The sequence below is a fragment of the Myiozetetes cayanensis genome, unplaced genomic scaffold, assembly GCF_022539395.1.
Source record: "Myiozetetes cayanensis isolate MyiCay16 unplaced genomic scaffold, myiCay2020 scf6-25, whole genome shotgun sequence".
NCBI classification, from domain to species: domain Eukaryota; kingdom Metazoa; phylum Chordata; class Aves; order Passeriformes; family Tyrannidae; genus Myiozetetes; species Myiozetetes cayanensis.
Genome location: NW_026087853.1, coordinates 52,722,556 through 52,742,009, shown reverse-complemented (window position 1 = coordinate 52,742,009; position 19,454 = coordinate 52,722,556). Strand labels below are relative to the sequence as shown.

Sequence of the window (19,454 nt, the reverse complement as noted above, 5' to 3'; positions counted from 1 at the left end):
TAGTATTTTATAAACTTCCTTGCAAAATATGACTTATTAATGCTTCTTACTCATCCCTTACCTGAATTGATTTCAGATAAGTTTTGCTTTAAATTGAGAAATCTAAGGCTAAGTACTGGATTCTGCCTGAATTGCCAGGGCTGATGAATTTGTATTTTGTGACTGCAGGCAGAGTCTACAAAGGTTAAAGCAAGTCTAGATCACACTATTATTAAAGGCACTAGCAATAGCACTTCCTGCTGTTGGTTGCTATCAGATGCGAAGCTGTAACACTGAAGCACAAAGATAGGAAATAGAGAAATAAATGATGCTGTAGACAAACATTCATTGCAAGCCAAGTGGATAACTGACTTATATGATGGAGCTGTACTAGTATATTCTGTCAGTGTTTTGTTTTATACAAAGCTTGAACTTGTTCATTGACTGTTATTTCTAGCAAAATTCCCTGTATTACTAAAAATATTTGTTCTTAAAACGTAAATATTTTTCCCATTCAAAAAGCTTGTGTTTTGTATTCTAATTTTCAGGGGAGTTCTCTTGGGCTCACCTTTTTTAGTGTTGCCACTGGAGAAGTACTTTTAAACTGGCCAAAATTTCTGTTAGTTTTCAGAGAGGCTCAGAAGACTGAGGAGTTTGTTTTTTCAGCTTCGTTGGCAGAGTTTACTGCAGCTTCTATTGGTGCTGGTTTTTATGTGTCTGAGTATTCATAGTTTTTACTGTTTCTATGGAGTACCAACTGATGGAAAGGAAAAAGTCCTCCTGCTTTTGGCAGGACAGTTGCCTGCCTTCTCTCTTGAATACTGGGTCTTGCTTGTAGTTAATTTAAAAATAGCAACCCCAAACACTAAGACAAACAGTCTACTTTTACTTCTCTGAAGATATTGCAATGTACATTTGAGCTATTGCGGGGTTGGAATGCTCACTGTTTATGCTTCAGAGTACTAATTCTTGGTACCTGCTGTGCTTTCTGCCCACAGGGTAACCCTGGCAGTGCCATCAGCTGGGGAGGGTGACTGCACAGTGCGATCCACAGCATTTGATACCCTTGCTTTCAGTGGGTATTTAAAATAATTTTAGTATGTTAATTAGCAGGTGCCTCGTTGTTTCTAATACTGGTCATGCTGGTTACATTTCTGTCTTGGGACTATCAAAAGAAAACGATGTCATTCAGTACAAAAGTGTACCCCCCCCCCCTTTTTTTTTTTTTTTTTTTAGGAACGAGAGATTCATCTATGCCTCTCTCAAATCAGTGGGATTTCATACTGAGAGTAATTTGGGGTTTTAGTGTGTTTCTGAAAGTGATGTAAAATGTGAAGAGAGGAAAGTAGCATAGATATGCTGAACTAAATTGTGAGTTACTGATACTGCCCCTGATATTGAAGCTAATTCTGGATGTACTCTGATAGTGTATCCCTGTGGGTACAGGGTGGGGCGGCGTTGATGGGTGGATGCTGGGGCTCGCTGATGTGGCTGAGAGCAACAATTAGGCATTACTGATACAACCTCCCCGGGGAGCGGGCTCGCAAAGGGGCTGAACGACAAACACATCGCAGTGGTGGGTGGTCACTGGGAACCGCGAGCTCCGCTCAGCCCAAGGCACGTCTCCGGTTTCAACCCTGAGGCAAATGGACGACTCTCGGCGTGACCGTGCATCCATTCCATCCCGGCGATGCCGCGGCTCCCCCGGCCAAGCCGCGCAGCGTCCGCCTCGCACCGAGCGGCAACCGGCGGCTGCTGCTTCTGCCTCTCTACGCCGGGAATTCTTCGCAGGAACGGCGGGGAGGGAGGGAGGCGCCGGCCCGCCCCGGCGGAGGGCCCCGCCGCCCCTCGGTGTGTGTGCGAGGAGCAGGTGGGTCCCGCCGCATCCCCGCCCCGCGCCCGCCCCGCATCCCCCGCGCCAGGGCCGCTCCCCATTGGAGCGCGGAGCTGCCAGTCGGAGCCAGAGCGAGCCCCGCTCCCCCGGCTGCTCCCGAGGGCTGAGTCTGGAGCAGCGGCGGGTTGCGATGGGAAGCGGCGTCGGAGGGAACAAAGTTTTCCGCGCTCGGGCACTGGGCTGCCGGCGTCCGTGATGCCCGGGGCGGGAGGCGGTGCCTGAAGGCAGCGGGCAGCCGGGCGGCTGGCACGCCTCGCTGTCTGCTGTCGGCACTGCCATCGCAAAGTTTCAGCTATTCTAATGTACTCAAACCCGGGATTCTAATTGTCAGCCCTCCCCGCCCCCACCTCACCTTCTAGGTAGGCGACAAGTATTTTTTTATTCTGTGGATTAGAGAACTTTTTTTTGCATGGAAATTTACTGACTTTTGAGTGGTCTCCGTTTCGGGGAAAGGGGGGAAAAGGATTTATTTTCATCGCAGTTTATTTTTGTTTTCTGGATCACAGGATTTTTTGGAGCTATATGGAGGGATCTCAGGATGGTGTGCACCAGGAAAACCAAAACTTTAGTGTCCACTTGCGTGATTTTGAGTGGAATGACTAACATCGTCTGCCTGCTGTACGTGGGCTGGGTCACCAACTACATTGCCAGTGTTTATGTGAAAGTGCAGGAGCCGATCTCAGAAAAAAAGTTAGAGGAAGACAAAGGGGACACTTTAAGGATTATAGAAAGGCTGGACCATTTGGAAAATGTCATCAAGCAGCACATCCAAGGTACCACTTTACCCCCGCTTGCTTTCTCTCCCTCCCCTCGCTTGCCGAGTGCAGCCTCCATCCGCTCCCGCCGCGTTCGCTGTGTGTGCGTGTGACATCCCTGTCGCGATCGGCAGAGCCATCCCCAGCCCGGAAGAGCCGGAGCCCGCGGAGCGTGTGGGATCCCCGGCGGAGCCCTCCGAGAGCCCGGCCGGAGGAGCGGCGGGGGCGGGGGAACCTGCCCCGCTCCCCTCCCTCCTGCCGGGGCGAGCGGGGCCGCGGGGGCTCGGCCCCGGCCACTGGGCTCGGCCTGGCGCTGGAATAAACCTGACCTCGGCTCCCTGCCTGCCTGTGCCTTGCTAAAGTAGGGGGTCCAAGGGCCCGAGACCCACTTCCCATCTTGCTGTTATTGTCATTTTAATATTTTTTATTATTATTTGTTATCTTTCTTTTTTCAAAATGGTTTGCTGCTAGTGGAATTCTTGTTTTCCTCCCCCTTTAAGCCTGACTCTGCTAATCCATGTTGAGTCTGTGTGCGTCTGGGTGTGATGAAGGTTTTCCCTCAGTGCTGCTGTAGTACTGGGAACCTCTTGGGATTATAACTGGGGCAATCTCTCATTGTGTAATGCCTTTTAATTTGATCTCCTTTTAATGGGTGCGCTGGGAGAAGGGCTGAAGTGGGCAAGCAGAGGGGGGGAATATGACTGTTTCCTAGGAGTTTGGGATTTTATATGACTTTTGCTCTACTGAGTTATCATTAGTGCCTTTATATTTTCACCATCTGCATGGCATCGTTCTCTCAGCTTGCTAAGTGGGTTGGATAGGAAGGAGGCTGAAGTTGTGGGTAGGTGAGGGCCCATGCAAAATCTAGAGGGACCATCTTTCTCTGCTTCTTCATAACCTCCAGTGAATGCTCAAATCCCAATTGTAGTCTCTCTAAATCTGAAAAGGCAGAGCAGACCATGTGGTGAAGGATATCTCTCACCAGCGCAAAAAATCTCACTAGCTTCCTGCAGCTTTGGCCAACTGATCTCCGGGGAACGTGAAAAAAGGTGGAGCAAGCAGAGTGTGAACTCCCGTAAGAACTGGGCTTCCCCACTTGTCAATACACATAACTTTGCAGCACCATTAAAGCCCAGCTACTTTTCTGTGACATGTATCAATATATTTTTAAATATGATATATCACTATTACTTCTGTGTATGCCTTCATTTCTCAGATAGTCTTGTCATCTTGCTTAAATGAGTAAATTTCTTCTGGAGTGACAGTGGTTTATAGCAGCTCCTGCAATTTTTAAGTTCTCTCATGCAGACCTTAAGTTTTTCTTGATTCCTGAAATGGATTTTTAAAAGGAAATGTATTCTTGTCTGTGTGCCAGTGGAGTGCACTGTGGAAGCATGTATGAAGGCAGGGATTTTTCAAAAGGCTCTGGTTAAGAGTTAGATATACAACATTAGTTGACTTTCCTTGTGAGGCTGGAGCACAGCTAACTCCTTCAGGTTTGTTGATGTGAAACTCAAATATCCCTATTTATTTTCAAGAAAACTAGCAATGTCCACACTGGCCTGTGCTTTTGGTCAGTAGCTCTTCTCAGAGTAAAAGAGAAAAGGTATATTGAAATTAGGAGAGAATATAGCGTGAATTAGAGCATAAACTTTGTTTGTTTGTTTGTTTGTAACTACCCATAAACCAATCCAGAAGGTATTTTCCTTAAATAATGTTTCTTTAACACTTGAAGAAGGACTTTTAAAATTAATTAAGTGAACAGTTTGGTAATAAATACTAAAATATTAGGGGTAAAAATAAACTTTACAAACTTTTCATACCTTATTGAAATCACCCTTTAAGGTAAATAAATAAAATGAAAATCAGAGTATCCCTCTGGATTTTCTCTTCTTTACTTGCCAAATCATGACAACTAGAGTTCTCAAGGAATTCCTGCGGCAGATACTACAGAACAGGATGTTATTTTAATCAGATTTTGCTTAGCATTGTGAGAGGCTGTGAATTCTGGGTCATTGTGCCAAACTCACTGAAATTATTGGAAGAAATATCCTAAGCTTAACTGGGTTTGGGATGAGCTTGAAGGTCAGCTTTAAGAAGTTGTAAGTTTGAGATTTGATGCCATAAATTGAGTCTACGAACTGCTGTAATGGTTCTTGGCAAGGCTATAAGGGTTATCTGTAGTTTGCTATTACACTTTTCCTTGGACCACTTCTTTTTTATGTTGGAGAGAGGTCTCAATAGCTCAGATGTTCTGCAATGTTGAACAGGCATGAAATTAGCACGGGTAATAGAATTACATTCCATAGGATATCCTGAAAATACCAGAGATTTAACTGCTGCGTTTTACACAGGGGGTTACGCTAATATTTCATTTTAATTTGTTTTCTGATTGAATTGTTTGATTAGATGCCATCTGGGAATTCCTTTAGCATATAAATTGCAGTCTTCAAATGTTTTATCAAGTATCCTGGAATGAGAAGGAGTAAGACATGCCTTCCTATAAAATGCTTTTTAAAAGTATGTATTTTTAAAGAAAACCTTTTTCATGGCAAGAGAAGTATCAGACTGAAAAGAGATTTCCAAGGTCATGCACCAGTGTATTGGCTCCTGGGTTAGGCACTTTGGGGCAGGATTGGCAGCACTGCAGTCTAGCTGAGCAGTATGGACCACAGAAAGAAGTACCTTGTGGAGCTGGAGCGTGATGTTGGACCTTGAGCTGAAGCCTGGGAATCATGAATTCTTGGCTGGTGGTCAGACACAGCTCACAACATAGTTTTGGCCAAGTGACTTGACCTTTTTACAGTGATGACGACCTGCGTGCTTTTCTGTGGCAGTGTGTTGTGGTGATTGTGGTGTTAATTACATCTGAGTGCTCCCCAGAGAGCACAGAGGAGATTCTCCTCCCTCTTGCCCCAAATCTTTAGTAGGAGGCATATGATTTGTGCTAGCAGGCAACCCACTGACAGAAACTTTTAGTTTCCACTTGCTTTTGAGTTTGCAAACAAGATGGTGTATTTTTTGAGATTAATTGTGTGTGTTTTTATGTCTGAAAGAAACTGAGTAAAAGACCAGATGGATAGCTTTATGCAAAATGCAGTCCTTTTCATGCCTAACAAAGGTGTGTGGCACAAGAATTATCTAGTACTCTTGGGCTTTATTTCCAGACAGTATACTTTAGGGTTAATGAGTGTTAAATTAATATCTGTGGTTCACACCTAGAATTTTTCTCAATTTTATTTGCAAAAACTATGTTCCATTGAGTTCACGGGAAACATATCGGTTCAAAAAAACCCAAACACTCTTATGTTTTTAAAATCAATACATGAGTGCTTCAAACAGATTACAACACATCTTAATAATGCATCATGCATTGGCTCTGTCACTAAAAACTTACCTGAAGGCATACGGGCAGTTGGAAATCAGGTGAGGAGGGAGAAGACTGCCTTTAATCTGATATTTAGTTTGTAACAGTGACAAAGTGACAAACACTTGCAAGGGAGAAACTTTCTGTTTTCTGCAGCCTCACTTTAGGCCATCATAGGTGGTGAGTTGAGCTTTTTTCTTGAAAAGCTGAGCTGTGGTTAAGCTGATACCACTTAAAACACCTCATTCACGCCCTCCTGTCTGTCTTGTTATGCAATGTCCTTTGGTATTTTTCAGCTTTCCTAGTTTTAATCAGATGATGTTTGGATTCCAATATTATTTTAAAAGATGGTGGACTATGAAGTCTATGAAGTGTACTTGCTTCTTTGCCCTCCCCATTCTTATTCACACCTTCACCCTCACCTTCCTTGGACCTAAACAGAATTACTAAATTACATGCAGTTAAGACACAGAGTAGATATAAGTTAAAGTTGTAACACACAGTTCATTTTTGGACCAGCTGAATTCTTATTTAAGGTCAATGGATGGTTACAACGACATCTGTGTTGTACTGGGACTTTGGTCCTTCATTTTCGTGAGCTGCTGCATCTGTCTTCATCAATGAAATATCGGGCACTGTGTGGACTTATTTGGGAAAATTTGTGAGAAAGGAGTGGTATATGTTATTTCTCAACCTACTGCTAGAATGATTTACTCTGTGGGTTTGCTTGAGCTAATATTAGGTATCCCACAGCTGGATATCTGATCACCCTCTGGTCAACTGGGGGAGGGAGGGATCTCCAGTGTGTGATTCATTCATTCCCCGTGTCTTGGACAGGTGTTAGGGTGAAATGATTTCTTTTCAGAAATTGCATATTTTGAGTTTGGGAACTAGGTCAGTTCACATGCATAATTTTAGCCATGGAAAGGTTTTAAAAATATAGCAATGTAAATTCTATGTTTAAAAACTTAGCCATGTAAAGGTTTGGGTAAGTAAATTCTGTGTTTGTTACCTACCTTTTATTTCTTGATTTCAAACACAAAGAAGAATGTCTTTTGCTGCCTGGCTTATGCTGGGTTCCATAAAGTCAGCTCACTAGGATTCAAATGGCCACTCTACCATGACTCTTACTCTTGTGGTACTTTCCTTTTGGGAATAATTAATTGTTAAATCCCCTCAGCTTATTTCCCTCAAGCTCAAAAGCAATTAGGAATGTTTATCACTTACTGCAGTGTATTTATTCTGCTGAGAAACAAAGGAACACAAGACAGCAGCCCTGAGAACACACAGCTCCTGCTCCACTACAGAGAGTTCTGTATTCCCCATCTCTGTACAAGCAGAGAGACCTGCTGTCCCAATGTCACTAATTGCAACTACTTGCATATGTAAGACATTCAGGATTAATCGCATTATTTTTTCTCTTTAGGCTGTGACTTCTCAAGTCATTCTAGATTGCTGCATGTCAGTGCAGATTAATTTGAATTTAACTTTCATCTTCTTCCGTGCTTAGGAATGGGTGCACTAAAAAAACCCATTAATACAATGATTTCAGCTGTAAATTTTCAAGCAGTGGTGGAGGTACAGGTATTTCAAGGACCATCTACTGAAGACTTAATGTTGTTGATTATATTGACTACAACTTGATAATGTATTATTACCATTATGAAAGTTAACTTTTAATATCTCTAGTTCTCTTCTAATTACATTCTTGATGCAGTAGCCAAACTGAGAAGTGGTAGTTTGGCCATATTAAGGCAAGTGTATTTTATTACTGGATATTGAATTATTCTATTCATGATTAAAGTTGGATTTTTTTCAGAATGAGTTTTGGGTTTGTTTGTTTGTTTTTCTTTTTCTGATTCTCACCTAGATTGCTCTGGTTAATTCCTCAGATATACACCATGGGAATGGCATGGCAGGTTTATTTGAGATTGTTTCTTTTGACAGGAACAGGAAAAGTTTTGTTTGACTAAAAAGTGACAGTGAATAGTAACTTTGTAGTTAGGAAGGGAGTTGACCTGTATTCTATTTCCTTCAATCAAGACAATTTCTGTAGTTCTCATGAAAGTCTTCAACCGAAGTTTAAACAATGAATCAGGAGCAGAGGCTGGAAGCTATGACTTCCATGCCCTTCACAAGGTTGATAAGCTAGAAAATTTTGCCATTTTCTCTGGAAAAGTTCATTTTTGTTGACATTTGTTGTCTCTGCATAATGGCTCAGCTTCAGCAGAAAGGGTGGGTTGTGCACTGCAGTCTGTGAGCAGGTGAAGTCAGGGTCATGCAGGGATGGGCAGTGCTGCTCTGCTTGAGGTTCTGGACTCAGGTCAGTGCTTCATTTATGCTGGCCTGGGTGTCACTTTGCAGAAGGTTGCTCAGGTTGGCATGAGGAGCCTGAAGCTCTGCAGAGATTCCAGCTGAGCTCTTGTGACTTTCTGTTACCTTGTTATGTCCATTTTAGTTCTAATGAGTGATTTTTATCAACATGACCAAAATATAGATAAATACACATGAAAACTAACACAAAGCAAGCCCTGTGCATAGGTAGCTGCTGGGAATTGTGTATAATGTGTGAGATCAGCTTGGTCCTGATGTCATGCTCTCTCATGGCAATATCAACCTGAGGAGTCAAATCTTTGACTTGGGCACAGCACGGCCTGGGGTTGATTGTGGTCTGACAATTCACTGTTGTGTGTGCAAGGGCAGGCAGGGAGAGCAGCAGGTGGGACTTCCTTCAGGGCCTAAAATGCGAAACTGGAGCTGCAAGTGTAGGCTTTCCCCTGTGTTGTAGAAAGAGAATGCAAACACTTGTTTATCACTGAACCTGGCACGGGTTCTGTTGTTTCCCCAGAGCTGAAAGGCTGAAGTTGTCACCTGTCTCTACCAAACATTACTCCCTTGCCTGTGACAAGCTACTGAAGCAGTTTACTCTAATTCTGTGTTCAACAGAAAGGTCTCCTCATCATTATACTGTGAATGCATGCATAAGCTGAGGTATGATGGGGTAAGATGATGTTATCCACCTGAACCTTAGAGGCATTATGTGTAAAGAAAATCTACGGGGATTTAATGAAGCAAATATTTGGTGGTGGAAATTGTGACAATGGCTTAGCTGCCTCCGGAGAATGATGGGAAATTGGCTGTCATTAGAACAGCCCAGGAACCTGATCGTGAGCTGTTAAAGTATGGAATGTGGCAAGGGACACAATGGGACATGAATCCTCTTTAGTTGGTCAATGGCTGTCCTCGTTTTTACAGCCATAAGATTATGTCATTAGCCATGCTTGGCCTGGAGATTGGAGACTGGGCTCAGTATGGTGTGCTGTGGAGTCTTGGGATTGTTTCTGAATCCAGAGCAGATACTGTGACTGCTGACAGTTACTGAAGGAATTTACTGATCCACAATTAACAAAACTACTTTAATGAAATAAAACATCTGTCTAATGTGAAAGTGAAATCTAAACTCATATTGTGTCATGCCTCCTCTGAGATGAATCTTTTTCATTTCATGCCATGTTATTTTCCTTTTAATTTTTTTTTTTTTTAATTTAAAAATGTCTTCTAGTCTTCCTTATTTTGTTCCACAAGCCATGTGATGGTCAAAGTCCAATGGCACTCCCATCATCTGTGAAGGTATCTTTCTGTGTGGCCCTTGACCTTCCAGTCTAGCCTCTTTAGAAAGTTCTGGGCTCCTTAATTTTAGGAACTTAAGAAGTAACTCAGTAAGAGGCTGTGGGGTGGGACAGTGTGGACACTAAATAGACCCTGAAATTCCCAGGTACCTGAACCTTAAAGCTCTGACTTTATGCTGCTGTTACTTGTACCTGAATCTACCCTTACTACAGTTGTACAGTGCATGTGTTCTCTGTAAAACAATATTATTTCTGTTTTCTCCATAAATTTTCTCTGCTCAGCCGGTGTTTTGTAACCAAGGTGCTATTTTAGCACGTTATCCTGAGTTTCCTGAAGGAAAGGCAGAGAAGTTCAGAAGCTGAAACCATGATAGTAATTATTACAGCTCTCTAGCATCTCTTTTACTTGGCTTTGAAAATTAACAAATGAGGATATTCTAATTTCTTTTTTTAGAATATGAGGATGGAGGTTCCAAGTTGCTACCCTGAAGTGCTCTGCCTTTAAAATGCCAGAATGTGTCTTTGAAAGTCTGTGATGGATTCTTACTTATATTCACTACTTAAACTGGATGATTTTTAAAATTTAATATTTCTGTGACAACACCTCTGTGGCAGGTAGCTGAAATCCCAGCTGTCTTGTGATCAGTGCCGTACGAATGTGTAGGGGAACCCTTGACTCGTAGATCTTTGTGGATGAGGTGTGCAGGGGCTGGGCAGAGTAGAGGGACATAGAAAATTGAATTGGCCAAATTTATACAGACTGTTGGTGGCAGGTTTGACTCACTGCTGGAGCTGCTCAGATGAATCAGACAGAAGGTCTTTCCTCCTGTTAGTAACAGCCCAGAGAGTGTGTGAATCCTGCAGCAGCCAAATGTTGCAGGGTGGTGCAGCAGCCACATCTGTTCTCCTACAGTAGTTCTTGTCAGACCCCACTGACACAAATTTGAGACTGACATGAGCCCTGAAGTAAGAGATCAGATACCTCTCCCAACATGCATGTTATAATTAGCACATCTTAAATACCCCATAATTGCCTAATTCTCTGCTTGTATCTTGAAAATTCATGAGCTCAGTGACCTTGTGTCAGGAGAGTTGTTGGTGGTGGTGTGGAAATCCTATTGTAGTTTTGGTTTTGACATTTCCTATCTCCTAAATCAAACCCTGTATTTTAAATGTGAGTGTTTGAGTTTGCTTTTTATTAGAGCTGTCACAGGTGATCTCTGAGAAAATAGGATTTCTATAAGCAGCTTTCTGAAGAGTATAAGAAAAAGATAGTATTTCTGGTTTTTTTTGTCTTCATAGATAAACGATCATTCCAGTCTTCATTTTAGTGAGATAATATAGATTTTTAGACTGTGTTACTTGCCCATATGTAATCTGGATCTAGCTAAAGATATCTTTCACAAATCATCCAACTAATGCAGAGAATTACCTGTCCCTGCTTTCATGGTGGATTCAAATTCCTTTGAAGCTTTCCTTTCTGCGTCAAGCCGTGACTTGCCAGAGGCTTTGCAAGAAGGTTTGGCATGCTGGAGGTAAAAGAAAAACTCACATAAAGTTTTCAAGCACAGCAGACTCAGTGAGTCTGTACTCATCCATTACAGGATTATCATTGCAATGAAGCTATGGTTAGAGAAAATGCCTTTTGGGATTTCTCTGTGCACAGAATAAATAGGGCTTGCAGAACAGAGCACAGAATAGTTTTTAAAATAACTTTGCTCTATATATTTGCCTTTCTCTGAGGTATTTATAATTTTACCAGCTGTATATTGAATGATTACGTGATGCCTGCCTTCCCCCTTCTCCTTGTGCTAACAGGAATATTTTAAGTTGCTCAAGCAAAGGGTGTGGGAGTAGTATGTCGTAATTTCTATGGAATTTCTGATTAGAAGACAGGCTCACTTCATGTGTAACAGTTTGGAGGACGAGGAGGGTCAGGAAGGAGAAAAGTATAGGAAGAGCTACAGGCTGCACAAGAACATGTGAATGTTTTATCCTTTTTAAGTTAATATGAAACTGCAGTTATTGAGTGGAAACTATGGAGTTTCCACAGTGTAATTGAAACCGGTGCTATTGAGTTTCCATGGAGTGGAAAAAAGTGATGCACCATTTTTGCTTCTCTTCTGAAAGCCTTTTTTACTTTCTTGTCACTCTCAAACCCAGTTTAACATCTAGTAAATTACTACAAATATTTGCTTGTTAATTAAAACCAACTCTAGCATTCAGAAGTTGAAGACTTAAATCTATTTGACCTAGTTTATATGGATCTTTTAAAACATGTGTAGCATCTTTAATGAAGTAAGAAATATTATGCTTGCATACAATCAGAATATCATAAGATACTGGTCCTGGAACCACAATTGTATTGGTATTGGTCTCCAGTGTTATTGTGTGTTCTTATTTTGATCCTGTTTTTCCAGAGGCAGTAGAGTTAGTGCTCTGTGACTTTACAACATGATGTCAGCCATAAAGGGTTATGACATCATTAACTTAGATGTAACTGAACAAGATATTTCAAGCTTGTGTTTCAAGCTAATATTTTCACATGGTCGTAAAGCTGTATGAATTTAAAATTAATTTAAAGCTGTTAGATATAAAATAAACAAACTAACAATAAAAAAATCCCCCACAAGTTCCAAAGGGATGTATAAAGCTGTACATAACACCAAGAGGACTGGTCAATTTAGACACTGACAGTAGCAAGTCCAGGAAAAGAAGTAGCAAAGTAAAAATGAAAGACTTATGTTTGGATACATCAGTCGTTCTCACTTGCGGCTTTCATTTCTCAAAATGCAGGCATTGTAACTGGAATGCTTTTGGTACAGAAACATTTTAATCTCAATGATTTATTGCTATACTTCATATAAATGCAATTCTATAAACACATGTGAGTTTTCCACATAGCTTATGTATTTCTTACATAAAAGTATATAAAAATTATTGAAAGGCATCTTCTACTTCTCTCAAGTAATGCGAAAAATTTTGCAAGCAGAAGAATATGTAAATATATATGCAAATATTTGATATATAAAAAATATCCTCTCTATATCACTATTTAAATATATGTACATGCTTTTAATGGTTAAATTAAGGATCCCTATGTCTTATCTTGAAAATGGGGAGGGACTTCACCATTCCCTGATATGGACTGACATGGAATAGTGTAAATGGCAGTGCAAGTGCTGAAGCAAAAGTTTGATTAGAGCGAGTGTGAGTGTGTTTGCATAATATCTCAGTATGGTGGCAGCAGGAACAGGCTCCTGCAGCCTGGAAATGTAAAGGGCAGAAGTACTGCCTGAAGTGTGTTAGAATCAGGCTTTCAGACAGTTGTTAGTGCTCTCTGTGGCAACTGAGTAATAGCTGGTGGCCAGAGTGAACCCTGCACATTTCGTCACTTATTAGTGGAGACTGTTTTCCAGATGATTGACTGCTGCAGGAGCAGGTGGAACACTGGGCCATAGAAAGGGTTGGGAGCCACGCTTTTGATTTCTCATTTGAAGAAATAAGCAAAAGGTAAAGCTTTTTATGTTGTACCTTCCTGCTCTTCAGGGTACATTTTTAACCACTCAGCCCTGGTTTCTCTTTCTTCATAATTAAGCTACTGTTGGAGAATTTCTAAATTTTTGATGGAGTAAAATTCTTTGGTATGAGGAAACCTGATGACAAACACAAAGAAGGAAATTCAGTGTTGTGGGAAACATTCCTTATCTCCTTGCAGTAACAACATGTCAATATGTTTTTGTCTGCTTGACAATGTGTAGGAAATGCCTTTGATTTTGTGAAATTGTATGTAATTTCTCAACATTTCTTTTGATTCTATTGATTAAAGCTTTTCTGCCTTGCCTAGAGACATTAAATAGCAAACCGTCTGCTAAAAATGGATTGGCAACATTCCTGAACATTAACCTTAAAAAAAACCCCTTTAGTCTAAATATATTTCAAAGACTGTTCCTATTTGTGTTCTGAGATAAAGAGGAAAAGAAAACCTTCTCTTATAGTTTGGCAAAAGGTTGCAATATTTGGTGAAATACCAGTATTGTTTTCACACTATGGAGAGAGAAAGATGATGGCTGTGGCAAAACAGCAGAGGTGCCAGATGATGTAGTGTTAAAGTATCACTGCAAACACAGTCCCACGTGGCTGTGTTTACCCTCTGTATATGTTTTACAGCAATTGATGGATAATCAGCCATTCAGCCCAAGTCCCCTCTGTGTGGCTGTCAGCAGTGAATTACACTGACCACAGTCACTGACTGAGTGAATTTAATTGCGGGTTATAGAGTAATCCCCAAGCCCCAAGTTTTGCTAATATGATGAGGTGATAAATGTGAAACTGGTGTGAGCATGAAGAGTGATATTTTTTTAATTATGCATTTTTATACTCACCAGTGACTTTCTGACTACACTTTAACACAAAGACCTCTGTGTGAGCTTTTGGGGTGTCAGTGACTGTGCTGAAGTTGAGAACATGCTGACAGGAATAAGAACTCTCAGTATGTTTGCAAGTGTTGGGTCAACCACAGGGAATAAATTTCTTGACAGGTTAAGACAAAAACTTTTCCGTTTAAGCTGGCTTTTGTGGTTGGTTTTGCCAGGCAAGAATGCCATGTAGCTTCCTTAAAAAAGACAATTAGCTGCCCTAGGGAAAGATGGAACAGAGAAGGGTTGCTCAGTACTCTGTGTTGGTACAGATTCAGTGGAAGATAATTCTGGATATTTGCTTCTCCAGCAACTGGATTATCATTTGAACTGTTCAGTTAAGACAAGCCTTAAGTAGTAAAGTCATCTATGCAGGCACTGCTCATTTACACCCTGTCTACTACTAAAATAAAAGTATGAGGTCTCTATTTGAAAGTGAGAACATGGAAGTCCTGGTAGTGGCTGTTCTGTCTTGAGATTTTTCCTTACATTAAAAACCTTGAGATATTGAGAGATACCAAATTATTATTGTTTTTAGGTTATGTTCTTCAGAAGGAATGTAATACAAGGGCCTTGGATGGAGTTCTCAGTCAGTGTGAATATACTCAAAGTTCTTACTCTAAAATCTTCTCTCTGCTGGACTCCCATAAGTTGCTGTCATTGCCATGCTGCAGTAGTTCCTACATCTGAGGTACTGTGTGGCTTGGAAGGGAGAGCAATGATCTGTGCAGAACAGTATAAAAAGCAGTAACTCATCTTCTCTGTCCCCTTTGCTGCCCCAGAATTGTGCCCTGGATACCCACAGGCCAGGTGGGGGTCAGGAAGGGCGGCTCTTCCTCACCTCACATCGGTGGAGTTACTGTTTTCGTGTCCCTGTGTAAGCAGGGTCTGAAGCAGAAAGATGGGGAAGGAAAGGAAGAATTAAAATATTCACAAGTATAAAATATGATGTAATTATTACAGGAGTTATGTAAAATGCTCTGACAAATTACAGGCAATAGCAAATACTTAACAGTGTGTTCTCTGCTGCCTGCCTATTTTTAAAACTTGTGCTGAGCTAGCACCCAGCCAGCCAGGCTGTTCTTGCATGTCAGTGTGTGCCACGGAATTGTCTGGCTGTTTTTACAGAGAATGTGGTGCAGAGAATGTCAGTGTTTTAGCCACAATGACAAACTGTGACAAGGTACGACAGAAAAAAAAAGAAAAATAAAACAACAGTGTTGGATGTAGTGGTTTAGCTTTGCTACATTCAGCTAATAAAAAAGTATAATTTTACTTTCAAAAATAATTTTTAATCTATCTCTCTTACTCTCTGTTTAAAATTCTCCCTACAGATTTATTGAGTGACTTTGAATTCGCCTTTCTGCTATTTGATGAGAACAGATGTTGTTTTCTCCCAACTTCTCAACACCTGGAACTGTCGAAATTCCCCAAGCTCATTCAATTATCATCCAACAAGCAGGGTTTATTCGAGCAATTTACCTAGAAGGGCCAAAGTGGGGAAAAGACACCCTCTTCACTGATATTAAAACAAACTCAAGAAGCCCTGTATATTTCATCAGAATGAGTAGCTGTGTCTTTTAGATAAAAAAAAAAAATAAAATAAAAAGGCAATTTTCTGAAGTCATACTCATACCCTTATTTATAGCACATGAAGTGTAGGGAGCTCAATAATTTTCTCAAGACTAAAATTTGAACATGATAAACCAGAAGTTTTAGTTGCTCCTTAAGAAGGAAGATTAAAAAAAAATCCCAAATGCTTCTTCTCTGTGGGGAGTTTCTTCTGGCTGCACTGCACACCCTTGCAGGGAAGTCTTACATCCCTCTTATGTGGACAAAATAAGTACCAGTTGCAATAGTTGCCTGTAGGATAGTTGAGACCTGTGTTTAGGCCACATTCCTTTTCCCAGCACTAAGCTGGATAGGTGGTTTTGTGTTTTTGTTTTAACTTGCTTTAGCAGCTCCAAACCCCAAACATAAACGGGTAGTGATACAGACAAGGTTGCTGTCAAACAATTAGAGTTTGGTTGAAAATATAAGTACTTTAAAATGCTGCAACAGTGCCATGTGGCAGGATGTGCTTATGACCCACTAAAGAGCAATAATTCCTTTTTTTTTTTTTTCTTTTTTCTTTCCGTTTTGCCAAACTCAGCTAATATCTTACTTTGTTTTCTAGGAATGGGTTTTTTTACCCCTATATTAAACTTACTGTATAAACATCTGAACCTGTGTCATAATAAGTTAGGAGATTTTAACTAGTGGACTTCAGGAACTTATAGATAAATGTGGTTAGGAAAAGATAAGTTCAGTCATGAGGTGTCTGTTACAAAAGGAGTTCCCACACTGCCTGCCTCTTTGAAAGAGATTTCTGAAAATCGACTAAATGACTGTTAAAAGGGTATGCTGAACTAGGGAATTAGCCACATTTCAATGAGTGCTTATAATGCAAAATAGCTTAAATGGGAATGAAATTTCATTTTTCTTAGTCAACTTGATCCACTTTACTAAAAAAAAAACTCCAGAAGGTGAGGTTAGTCTCCTTATGTTCTTGTTATATCTCAGTTTCCAGAAGCCTGGAAGCAACCTGTTTGTCCAGCTTGCTTCCTTTCTACTTCCTGAAGAATACCATTCTTTGAAAGCCTTGGTCTTGAAGCCCCATAGAGACTTCTGGTAGTAAAGGCTCCAAGGTCTGAATGCAAGCTGTTTTCCCAGTTGCTCAGTGTATGCAACTTCTTGAATGAGTTTGTTTGTATATATGCACGTTTTGAATTGGCTCTTGATTGTCTTGACATGTTTTAGGCATTGCCTTTTACCTGACACTTTCAAAACTTGCAGTGAAATCAGTAGACAGTGGGAGTAAAAACCTACAAATTAGAAATGATGATAAGATGTGTGGTTGTCAGAGAAAGAGGCTTTCGGTATGATTTTTTTAAAAAAACTTGTAATTCCCGTTTCTGGACGTCTCTCAGATATGTTTTGAAATTTTTTTTGATAAGGGACTGTGAAGCCTCAACCACTTAACATCTTTTAATGTGTGTTACCTTTCTGAGGGGAAAAAAAAGTTCTCTAAAATTGCTTAAGGCAATACCTCAGAGTTTTCCCACCTGTGTTACTGGTGGCACAATTCAGATGAGTGAGACACTGGTAGTTACACCATCTGCAGTGCTCTTCTTCCCTATCTTAGGTATGTGCATGTGAATATAGTGATAGATAGTCCATAATATATTTTAAAATTAAACAGAAAAATTAAAAATTAGTGTAAGGATGTTGATGCTTCCTTGGGCAACTGTGATATCATGAAATACTAGATTGCAGTGCTTTTCTACTATTTAGAAAGGCAATGATGAACTTTCTATTTACAGACAAATAGTTGGGTTGTCTTGGACCAAATCATTGAGGACCAGAGGTGTCACTCCAAAAGGAGAGGAGTGATTTCCATGTCACAGAAGGTGGGCATTCAGTTTATGAAATTGGTGGCTATCAGTAGTTGGCACACAGTTAGCCCAACTCTGTACTTCTCCTTCTGCCTCAACCACTGCTTGAACTGTGGCTCAGTAGTGATTGAATCTACATAATTGTGTTTTTTCTTCAGAGCACAAGGGCTGACAATTGCACTAAATATTGATGCTTTCTGGGACAAATTCAGAACTTGTGTCAACAGTGTGTTAAAATTCCATTGTGTCAGTGGAGATGTGTCCCCCCATGGCCAGTCCACATTCAGTGCTTCCCTATTTGTTGACTTCAAACATAATCTTTTTATTTCGGATTTGAAAGTTGTATGTATTGCCATGCTATGAAATGTACTGCATTGCCATGCTATGCAGCTATTCCTATTAAGAGAACTGCAGGTAAAAGATCAGCTAATACAAATTCTGAGGGATTCACACAATAGATTTTGGGTTAGTGTGTACTTGCTTAAAATTATTACCGGTAATATTGGCATTAAAGGGAGGGGAAATTAAATACCTACTGGGTTATCTCATAAACTTTCAATTTTTTTACTTCTGAATCTGAATTAGTAAGAAAGCACTCAGTCTGCCTTTCTTGCAACTTCAGAATCTAGCAGACTCAAATTAATGTAATCAGAGGTTTAAAATCTTGGAAATAACTACATCCATATGAGTCTCCCACAGGTAATACAGGGAGACACTCCAGGTACTCTCCTTGTGCAAGCTGCATTTATTAATATTTGCCATCAGAGAATGTGCATGGAAAAGAACACTCACCTGCTTCCAGTAATTTCCTAAACATTGCAAAATCTTCAAAAGAGCTCACGTAATCCCAGAAATAAGTCCAAAGGAAAATTGGCATTATCTGCTCTTGTCCTCAGGGATCTGATTTATTTAATCATGTCCTAGGCAATTCCTAAGCTTTTGGGAAGAATTCCTGGGCAGAAATGGGACTATTTGTTCTCCTAATATGACTGCAACATCCTGGTCTGTAGTGCAGCATCTTTGCATTTTTATCAGCTGAGCGGGAATCTGATTGCAAATGGCCAAAAAACTGGGACACAGCAAAAATTAGCAGCAGTATCAATAAATGAGACAGAAAGAGTACTTTGCTATTTTCGTATCTTGTGCAGAATATCTTCTGAGCTGACTATCCATTTTGCTCAGCTTGATGAGATCATGTGGTCTCTCAAAGGTTGTGACTGGGAAGTGCAGTGGAGGTTGGAATTGAGCACCTCTGGGAGTGAGACAGTGAAATATTAGGCTGGTTCTTTACCACTCCAGTTTCAGGAGCCCACTGCCCCTTTTTCAAGGATGAGAGAAGTGAAAACCAGATGGAAAATTGCCAGGATGCATGTACATACCTGCAGAGCTTGGGGACATCAGTCTGGAAAGAAAAGGGATGTGCTTTTGAAAGTTTGTGGGCTTAATTATTACAAACTTGGAAATGTCAAAGCATTTCCCATCTCAGTGGGCTGATTACCTCTGACTGACTTGTTTCTCGGAGGGCTGACCCACCCCAATTGCTGCAGAATCACTGGGATTTAATAATCATGCTGGAGATGTGCAGTGGAATGTTGGAATGTACCCATAGACTCTGGATGGAGGTAGGTTGTCTGACTAGTGGATGAAATGTAGAATGAATAATTTTATGCAGAAACTGTTGTGAAGCCCTCACGAATATTTATATGTGTGAGTATATGTCTCTATGTAATAGCTATGTAAAAACATACATTTAACAGATAGGAAACATCAAAGGACTTACTTTGGAAAAAAATTCTCCAACTTCATTGTTCAGTGCAAAATTCTTTATGAAACACATATTTGCTGTAGCAATGTGTAGATGTATCACTTTAGAAGGTATAACAGCTACTATCATAATTAAGTACTTTATTTTTTTGTGTCTTGCAAAGACTCACATTGTGGTCCTAGGTGGGCATGATAGATAAAATTTTCAGTGTTT

At 40.6% G+C, this 19,454-nt stretch overlaps 1 protein-coding gene across 1 annotated transcript in view; it reads left to right on the top strand.

The window, feature by feature from the left end:
* The first annotated feature begins 1,990 nt into the window (after nucleotides 1-1,990).
* GALNT18 (polypeptide N-acetylgalactosaminyltransferase 18) overlaps nucleotides 1,991-19,454 on the top strand; it is a 224,863-nt gene continuing 207,399 nt past the window's right edge. The window contains exons 1-2 of the mRNA XM_050335385.1: nucleotides 1,991-2,232; nucleotides 2,380-2,646. Of these exons, the coding sequence (XP_050191342.1) occupies nucleotides 2,412-2,646 (235 nt within the window). The 5' untranslated portion in view covers nucleotides 1,991-2,232; nucleotides 2,380-2,411. The remainder of the gene's footprint in view (nucleotides 2,233-2,379; nucleotides 2,647-19,454) is intronic.